General features: G+C 37.8%; 1 protein-coding gene across 2 annotated transcripts; it reads right to left on the reverse strand.

Moving 5' to 3' along the window:
* Nucleotides 1-5,907: 5,907 nt before the first annotated feature.
* Nucleotides 5,908-9,496, reverse strand: Rpp30 (ribonuclease P protein subunit Rpp30). Of its 2 annotated transcripts, none has more exons than XM_081974349.1 (4): nt 9,253-9,496; nt 6,560-6,935; nt 6,244-6,501; nt 5,908-6,188 (listed from the first exon to the last, which is right to left on the reverse strand). In XM_081974349.1, exons 1-4 carry the CDS (start codon nt 9,353-9,355, stop codon nt 6,026-6,028), a joined length of 900 nt encoding a protein of 299 aa, XP_081830475.1. In that variant the 5' UTR covers nt 9,356-9,496; the 3' UTR covers nt 5,908-6,025. The 2 variants fall into 2 exon arrangements, with proteins under 2 accessions (XP_081830475.1, XP_081830476.1); XM_081974350.1 differs by lacking the exon at nt 9,253-9,496 and adding an exon at nt 7,224-7,263.
* Between the last annotated feature and the right edge of the window lie 329 nt (nt 9,497-9,825).

The raw sequence follows: 9,825 nt of genomic DNA on the forward strand, positions 1-9,825 counted from the left end.
TTCCAATGTTTAGCAGTCAATATCTCGAAAACGACGAGTTTTAGAGAGATACTGATCAGAACAAAAACTCACTAGATTAAGCAACAGAATCAAGAAATAGCATTAGTTACTATAGGGTTATTGATTTCGAAGCTCCCTCCGGGATCGGTTGCAGGCTCTGATCGCTGTTTTAAGAAACACTGGTGAGCTTGACGTGGCGGTGGAACGGCTGAACACCGTCATTTTAGAGGCCTACCACAGCTGTTCACTCAAGGTAAGACACAATGACAGGGACAATGACTCCTTGGTGGAACAACACCTTGGAAAAAGAAAGAAGGAAGGTACTCTTTAACCGTGCTAAGCCAACAGGCGCCTGGAACACTTACCGTAGTGCTCTAACTGACTACAACAAGCATATCAGGGATGCAAAGAGGGTTTCGTGGAGGAAGTTCTGTGGAAGGATAAAAGACCTACCGGACACACACAGAATCCATAATCGTATCACCATAATCCATCGGTAATACAGGACCCGGGCTCGATCAAACGACCCGATGGTTATTACACCGCCTCTAGGAAAGAAACGTTAGAGCTCTTGGCACAACATCACTTCCTAGGTTGCCTGTTTTTGACTGGAGATGACCGCCCTTCAGAGTGGGTCCGTAAAAGCCGGCCTTCTCCTGAGGATTGGCGGACCTCCAAAACTACAGTCAACGCCAGTACCCTTAAATGTGTCATCGTCATCGACACATTTAAGCCATACAAATCTCCAGGGCTGGATAGCATATTCCCGGCGCTGCTCCAGCAGGGCGACCGACCCTGCTTACGATTCTCAGAACCAGCTTAGCCTGGAAACATATACCGACAAGCTGGTGCCGGGCAAAGGTAGTGTACATCCCAAAAGTCGGAAAAACAGACCGGAGCCCGAAATCCCTTAGGCCGATTAGCCTAACGTCTTTTCTGTTGAAAACCATTGAAAAGCTGGTCGACAGGCACCTGAGGGGCAAAGCTCTGCTATCAAATCCTCTCAATGCCGAGCAATATACATACCAAGCGGGCAAATCAACAGAATTAGCCTTGAACAACTTTTTTGGGAAAATAGAAAAGACCATCGATAGTAAAGGAATAGCAGTTGGCATCTTTCTAGATATAAAATCTGCCTTTAACAATGCACTCCCCTCATCACTCACGGCGGCGGCCAAGGCGAGGGGAGCAGAACCCAACGTTTGTGGACGGATCGAGGCTCTGCTAACGCAAAGGACTGTAACGTCCGAGCTGCAGGGAGAGATGGTCGGCTTCTGTTCTGTGAGGGGTTGCCCGCAAGGAGGGGTTTTATCTCCCTTGCTGTGGTGTCTCTTGGTGGACGATCTGCTGGCCAGCCTTGCTCTTTGAAACGTCGAGGTCCAGGCTTATGTTGCCGATCTAGCCATACTCATAAGAGGACTCCGGGATGACGACTATTTGCCCATCGTACAGGAGGTCCTCAAGGTGACACAAAGCTGGTGCGAGAAGAAGTGCCTTAGGGTAAATCCGCTCAAAACAGTAATTATACGCTTTACCAGAAGGAGGAAGTTGGAATTTCTTAAACCGCCCTCCCTCTCTGGTAAGACGAGATATGCGGTGCAGGTGAAATATCTGGGGGTCATTCTAGATAAAACACTCACCTGGAACCCGCATGTGGACAGACTAGTCAGTAGAGCTAAAATCCTGCTTGGATGTCCTGATGCAAAAGCATCTGCAGGAAATCCTAGGGTCTAGGGCCCCAGCAGCTGTACTGATGGCTTTACACCAGCACAATTATATCTGTGCTGACCTACGGGGCCTTAGTCTGGTACGGCAAAAGCCGCCAGAGCTCCGTAGCGAAGAAACTGTCTTCAATACAAAGACAGGCATTTTAATCATAGGGCGTTCAAGACAACGCCCTCGTCCGCGTTAGAGTGCCTCTTTAACTTACCCCCCTTCAGCTCCTGCTGAGGCAAGGATGGCCTCCTACCGGCTCTTTCATATTATATATACAGGGTAATTCAAATTCGACCCTCACCATTGGGATCTCAGAAACCATAAGAGATACGAGAAAGTTTAAATTGGGGCAAAGTTGCGCAATATAAAGCCCAACCAAATGCTGTTTTAAAAATTTTGATTTTCCGAGTACTTCCGAAGATATCCGAAAAAAACTGAAAATTTGATTTTTTGTTTTTATTTATTTCTAACCTTATTTGAAGAGATATCCCAAAACTAAAAGCATCTTTTCATTGCCACTTTTTCTTAGCTATTCGATGATGGATTCAAATTTGCCACACGACGTTTCGTTTTCTGTCAGTCATCATCAACTTTCTTTTTTCTTATGGGCGCCATATTGGATTTTTAACCCACCAAATAGTACGTTTTATTCTGATTTTAGTGATGTATAATAACTTATGATTTGCTTCATAAATAACAAAATAATTCAATAAAAACTATTTTTACTTTAGTTATTGGCTTTGAGTTAATGGGCCATTTTAAAAAATGTCATTGTTTGACAGTACTTGTCAAACACGATAATTCGGACTATCATTAGAGCGTCAATCATAGTTAAAAATGTATCTAGAAAAGAAACCCCCGCAGAAAATGTTATTATTATACAAGCATTGCTGAACTATTCAGGTTAATCAGAAAAAGAGATTTGTTAGCATTATCTCTAACTTAAAAGGCTTATTTATGTTTCCAAGAGAAAGATCATCATTTTAGGAACTTAATTTTTTGCCAAATTTCAATTTTTTATAATGTTAAGTGCAAGTTTATAGTTATTTATTTTGGAAGTGACAAACCATTTTTTATTCATTCATATTTATTCGAGTGAATAAACCGGTTTAAGTCACGTGTCTTATACAGTATTTTATTAAATTTCGACTTCTTATATTAAAAAAAAAAACTAAAATTACAGTTCTATTAAATTTGCACCGCGCCCCGTAGATGTAACATTGATGTTTGTTTGTTTACATCTGTAAATAGGCGAATGTCATTCAGAGTGATTTAATAGTTACTTTGCAGCAAGTGACTTAAACCATTTTTTATTCACGAAAAGAACAACTAGGTCCACAAGCGTAGCGAGTGGCCTAAGCTCTTCGAGTGAATAAACCGGTTTAAGTCACGTGTATACCTTTGTGACTAAGTATGTTCAGGCCAATTGCGTGTGACAAGTACTACTACCAAGTAATCTTCATAAAACGTTTCATTAACTCAAAGCTAACTAAGGTAAAATCTCTAAAAGCTCTAATGATCGTCCGAATTATCGTGTTTGACAAGTACTGTCAAATAATGACATTTTATGAAACGGCCCATTAACTCAAAGCCAATAACTAAAGTAAAAATAGTTTTTATTGAATTATTTTGTTATTTATGAAGCAAATCATAAGTTATTATACATCACTAAAATCAGAATAAAACGTACTATTTGGTGGGCTAAAAATCCAATATGGCGCCCATAAGAAAAAAGAAAGTTGATGATGGCTGCCAAAAAACGAAACGTCGTGTGGCAAATTTGAATCCATCATCGAATAGCTGAGAAAAAGTGGCAATGAAAAGGTGCTTTTAGTTTTGGAATATCTCTTCAAATAAGATTAGAAATAAATAAAAACAAAAAATCAAATTTTCAGTTTTTTTCGGATATCTTCGGAAGTACTCGGAAAATCGAAATTTTTAAAACTGCATTTGGTTGAGCTTTACATTGCGCAACTTTGCCCCAATTTAAACTTTCTCGTATCTCCTATAGTTTCCGAGATCCCAATGGTGAGGGTCGAATTTGAATTACCCTGTATATGGAGACTCGAGGGCCACTTGCGGAAATTCTACATCGCGAGTTCCTTGCTATGCCTTCCGATGTTCTGCCGGGCACGGCTGCCACCGATTTCTACTACAGGACCCTCGTACCATCGAGAGTGGACTGGGCAGAACGGGCCGATGGGGAACGATGACCTACTCCGAGCAGATATCTGCTGGTTTACGGACGGCTATTGGAAAATCCAACAGCGTTACCCTGATGTGGATTCCGGGTCACTCCAAATTCACAGGAAATGCTAAAGCCGACGAACTGGCTAAGCTGGGTTCGGAGGCGGCCTACATCGGCCCAGAACCGGCACTCGGTATGGCGCACGGTGAAGCAAAGAAAATCATCACGGAGTGGTGTTATCAGGAACACTCCGACCTATGGCTAAGAACTACAGGGTTGGCTCACTCCAAGGAGTTTATTAGGGGCCCTCTACGAACAGAACCAACAATCTCCTGCAACTCAGCAGACCACACCTGAGGGCAGTGACGGCGCTGTACACCGGTCACTGTCAGCATTGAAATAGAGCAGTTAGAAGGAAAGTTAAGAAAATCAGACAGACAACTGGTCAATATAAAAAGAACAACAACAGCACTCTCATAAATGAGCGACAGCAAATTCTTAGTAGCACAGAAGAACAACTACAGAAATGGAAAAAATATATTCAAAATCTCTTTGTAGATGGTAGGAGTTTTTCACACAATATTGCTCTGGATGACGGGTTAGATATTACTAAGACATAACTTTTACACGCTATAATAAGTGCAAAGAACGGAAAGGCACCAGGACCAGATAGAACACAAATAGAGGTTTTAAAAATATTGGAAGAAGACAGGGCACTTCCACTTCAATTAAACTTACTCAACTGTAATACAAAACCGGAGTAATTCCTAAAGACTGGCTCAAATAAACATTCGTTACTACATCAAAAAAGACTAACTGCAAGTATTGTAAAGATTACAGAACGATCAGCTTAATGAGCCATGTATTAAAGAATTTTTCCTGAAAATCGTTCATTCCAGAATATGCACCAAATGCGAAGCAGATGCGATATAGCAGGTCGCAATTTGGTTTTAGAGGCGGTTTCGGTACAAGGGAGGCGCTGTTTAGTGTCCAGGTTCTAATATAACGATGCCGAGATGTAAACGTCGACGTATATGCTTGTTTCGTAGACTACGAGAAGCGATTAGATACTGTTCAACACGACAAGTTAATAGCTATACTGGACGATATAGGCCTGGATGGACGGGAAATTAGGATAATTGTATTGGAATCAGACAGCTGACATTAGAATTAACGGTCAAACATCTGAAGCAGTACCTATTATGAGAGGACCCCGACAAGGCTGTGTGCTCTCCCTTCTTCTGTTTAATTTATACGCAAACAAAATTTTTAGAGAAGACCGAACAGAGGGTATAATTGTTAATGGAATAGTCACCAACAATCTAAGATATGCGGACAACACGGTCTTGCTAGCAACAGATAAAAATGATTTGGAGGCACTCTTGGCAGAGCGGTAACAGACCATAGCCAACAAATAGGTCTACGTTTAAATATAAAGAAGACCAAATGGATACAGCCGACAACTTAACAGATATCAGCATAAATGGACAAATAGTGGAGAGAGTACAGAAAAAATGGGACAAGAAATCAAAAGCAGAATAGAACAAACATATCCTTCAAGAACTTGTAAAAAAGTGCTTACCAACAGAGACATCTGTTACATATTGTTCTATAGGATGGAAAGCATGGACTGAAGCAACGTGCAAAAGGATTGAGGCTTTCAAAATGTGGACTTACCGAAGAATGTTGAGTATATCGTGGATGGACAGGGTGAATGAAGGGGTTCTACAGCGTATGAGTAAACAAAGAGAGGTACTTAACACCATAAAGAGAAGAAAGCTGGAGTACTTTGCTTATGTAATGAGAAATCCGAAATATAAATTGCTCCACTATTCAAAGAAAAATAGAAGGAAGGAAGGGACATCTTGGCTCAAGAATCTTCGCCAATGGTATGGAGTAAACACCACGACACTCTTTAGGTCGGCTGTGGACAAAGTGAAGATCATGCAACTGGTTGCCAACGTTCTAGGAGGACACGGCACTTGAAGAAGAAGAAGATAGAGTCAGGCAGATACGTTTAATGTTTCTGAATTTTTTATGTTAAAAAACAAACTATAAACTTCGGTTAAAAGCTCGGTTGATTTCAAAAACTTTTAAAACTATTTAAATTATAATATTGAATCACTGTTTTGCCTTTTTATGCGCCGGCTCATCTGTATCCATTTCTTCGCCGCCATCATCGGAATCAATTAAAATAGGTTCAGTAGTTTCCATCGATTCAATATTCTCTACAATCATTATGGATTTACCATGGCGTCGCCCTAAGGCATTTAGAGTAACTTTCCTAAAACAACATTAACATATAATTAAGCCACAGAGTACAATCTTAAAAAAAATACCTTGGATGGAACAAGATCGAGTTTTTGGATTGCAACGCACTTAATCCAAACAGGAAACCCAAACTGATAATATCATAAGGACTCCTAAATAACATAGGATTTTCTGCACCGCTCGAAAATATGATATTTTTAGATTTGCCGAATGTGTGATAAAGATGCGATAAATGTATTAGGTTCTTCCTTTTTGATGAATCTTGAATAGCAGGACCATAAGTTAGTTCCATGTGGTAGCCTTTGTCAACCAACTGCGTATAGGTTCTAATAAATAAAATCCGTAAAGCCCTAAAATAGATACAACCAAAAGTGGAAAACCTACTTCCGATTAAGCTTAAGGCCGAATTTATTTTCAGGATCAAAACTTAAAATATCAGCTTCCAAGGTTCCGCATACAAATCCTAAAGCCTGCACTGTAGTAGGAATTACCCCAAGTATGTCATATTTTTTATAATTTATTGATTTCACATATTTTTGTAAAGTATCTTGACTCGAAAATATGATAGTTAGTCTGTTAATAACAGACACATTTTCGAAACCAAGGCTTTTAATTTTCTCATTAATTTTAGTAAGGTCTACGGGGGGTGGTACACATTCGACAATATCTCGAGATTCTCCTTTCTTTTTCTTCTTTTTGGTGTCATTATTGGCGTTTGCATCTACATCTACCACCTGATTTACAGCAATGGTCCGATATCCTAAAATATAATATATTGAGATGTAAATTTGCATTGTAAAGGATGTTTAATTTAAATGCGTACAAGCGAAGAAAGTATAATATTATGGATCTACGCATATTTCTGCCTTGCACTGCGACTATACGTTTTACTTACTTCAACTAACAACTATTTCTACAATATGACAATTTATTTTTTGTATGACTTGTATAATTTTTAGTGTTTAAAGCACCTGTTTTGAAGGCAGGAAGGACTAGTTTCTGGTTGCTACGGCTAACAAACCGGGAAGTATATACCTGCTGTACTTACCGTTCAGCTGAACAGGAAGTAACATAGAGGATTAAAGGGAATTAGTTAGAATATTTTCATTTTATTTAATAATTAGGATGATTTTGTTGTCAAATGTCTATGGGTGTTAGTTCCCATTGGATTGAAGTGAGCGAGAGAATGACAGGGATGGCGCATGACGTTGATGTCATGTGGACTTGCCGACTTGCCTGGGGCGTGTTGCCCATTGACCGATAAAGTGTGTTTCGTCCGGGGAGCTGTCTTTGGACTCGTCGGTAAGGCTTGACAGCTCCGTGCCTTATACACACTATTGAAGATGACTTGTAACTGCTATATGTAGTTAAATCGTGACAGGCGATGCGGGTTTGATGTTAGTAGGGTTTTTGATGCGTGGTGCCATCTGTGTGAACGTGTGCAAAGGGAGTCGCCACAAGTCGTACAAAAAATAGTTTGCTTCGCTCAGCCTTCAAACAACCGTCCAAACTTTGTCATCGATCAGTAAAGCTTACTTACTCTTCTTGATACTTAATATACTACTTTCGGCTGTGAACGAATCCTAATTTAGATTGATTTTCCATATAGTTATTCTTAACCTAGTGCCAAAACAAATTTGAAATACTATAAGACTTATAAGAGCCGGTATTTCTATCTGCTATTAAACTCCTTTATAAATACATTAGACAAATAAAACCTATGCCTGACTTATAGAGCAAATAAAATGAAACAATAAATAAAATAAGAGTTTGAGGTTTGTTCACACATTTTTAATATAACCGTTCAGTGGAGAAAGATCACAAATTAGCTATTGCTAGGTAGTACTCTAATTAGCAAACCATGTAATTAGTACACTAACCTTAAAAACACTCTATAACATGCTTCATATTTTTTTCTCTAGGAAGTATGTCATTATTCAATGTAAATAAAATAAATGAGATGTTTCTAAAGGTTTGTAAGCATCTACAAATTTATTAATTTGTTTTTTTAACTCCTGTAAATTTAGGCTTTTTGGAGTTACAGGGATTGCTAATTAGGGTAAACAGTAAGTAATATAAAATTTTTTTTTTTTTTCCTCTGCCAATTGGCGTCAGGTTTAGATAAGTTGCATTACATTTTTTGGCACTTTTTTCGTATCCAGATAAGCTTGGATTACAATTTTATGCTCACTTTAAGGAAAAACTGTTAATAAATAAGTCAGAAATGGTTGAAGAGGTATAGGAAAAGTATACATGGATTTGTTCTAAATTTAATGTTCTTTTAATACAAACCATAAAACACCCATAAATTCATTTAAAAAAACAAACTATTGGCAGTTTTTCTATCTGTTTGACTAAAAGGTAAACATTGACCACCCTGTAGATTTTTTTCATTTTCTGTCTCTGGGCTTTTCAACTATGTAGTATTGTCTAACTAACACCAAAAGGTCACATCAGCAAACCTTTCAGAACTTGAGAATTTAATTATTGTTTAGACTACCATTTTGCTGACAAATTCACCATTTTTATAAAATATCTAAGAAATGGTGCAAAATAGGAATAGGGAAGTATTAACATTAATTACTAGCCTTCTTGCAAGGAATTCAAAAATAATTTTAGAAACAGGGTGTTCCAGTTGAAAATCAAAAGTTGGTGTTTTTTTGACTGATCTGACAACACCGTTAAGTCCAAAATATTTTGAAAAGAGAGTTTGGATCCAACCTAGGCTACACTCTAAATTTCAACAACAAATATTAATCAGTTCTCTAGATACTTCTAATATACCATCAGGGTGAATCACCCTGTCTAGTTGATAACAAAATGTCTAAGTATTTCTTTTTCAATCAGTAATTAGTAATCCATTTATTTCAGTGCAATCAGAAAAAAATTGTATAGCAATTGCTAATTGCTGTATTCTCATGAATGGGGCCATTGTTTTTCAATACTTGATTGTTTCTTGAAGTGTATGCTTTAGAAACTAGACCACCCTGTATAGTAGCAATAATCTCTGATTTATATTATTGGTATGGTATTATAATTATAAAAAAAATAAATTAGAAGTAAAAAACTGTTCTTACCTAATTTAAATAAAGTTTCTAATGTAAATTCACAAACATCACTTTGAAAACAGGATTCTTGTACATTTAAATCATAGTATCCGATTTGATTGAGTTTCAACATATTTTCACTCTTGCTTTTTCTACTAAACGGTACATCAATTACAAAAAAATATATTTTTAAACTGTTTAAAGTGATTACAAATTTTACAAAACTTTAACAAAAATGTGTTTTGTTGATTGTTGTGTTTTGGTTTTGAGGATTTGAGGTTAGGTCGTGTTGTTATTGTTTTCATAAGAAGTAACTCACGTCATGTGACTGCGGGTCACGTGATAGTAATTGCAATTTGCTAATGATAGTCATGTGTTAAGTAATCAAATGACGTAACAAGTTACCATAACACAATCAATCTCATGTCTCTTCTTTCCTATATTTGTGGGGACTGTTACTGCGGGGGCCTTTGACCAGGGCATATCATATTTCTCATTACATTCTGATTGGGCACGATTTTTCTTGCAATTTCTTTAATTTTTTTTGATTTGGTCCAATTAGTCTTACAACTTTGTAAACTCAACTTGAAATTTTAAATAGAA

This window comes from Ips typographus, linkage group LG2, assembly GCF_016097725.1.
Source record: "Ips typographus isolate SLU linkage group LG2, UJ_Ityp_2.0, whole genome shotgun sequence".
Taxonomy (NCBI): domain Eukaryota; kingdom Metazoa; phylum Arthropoda; class Insecta; order Coleoptera; family Curculionidae; genus Ips; species Ips typographus.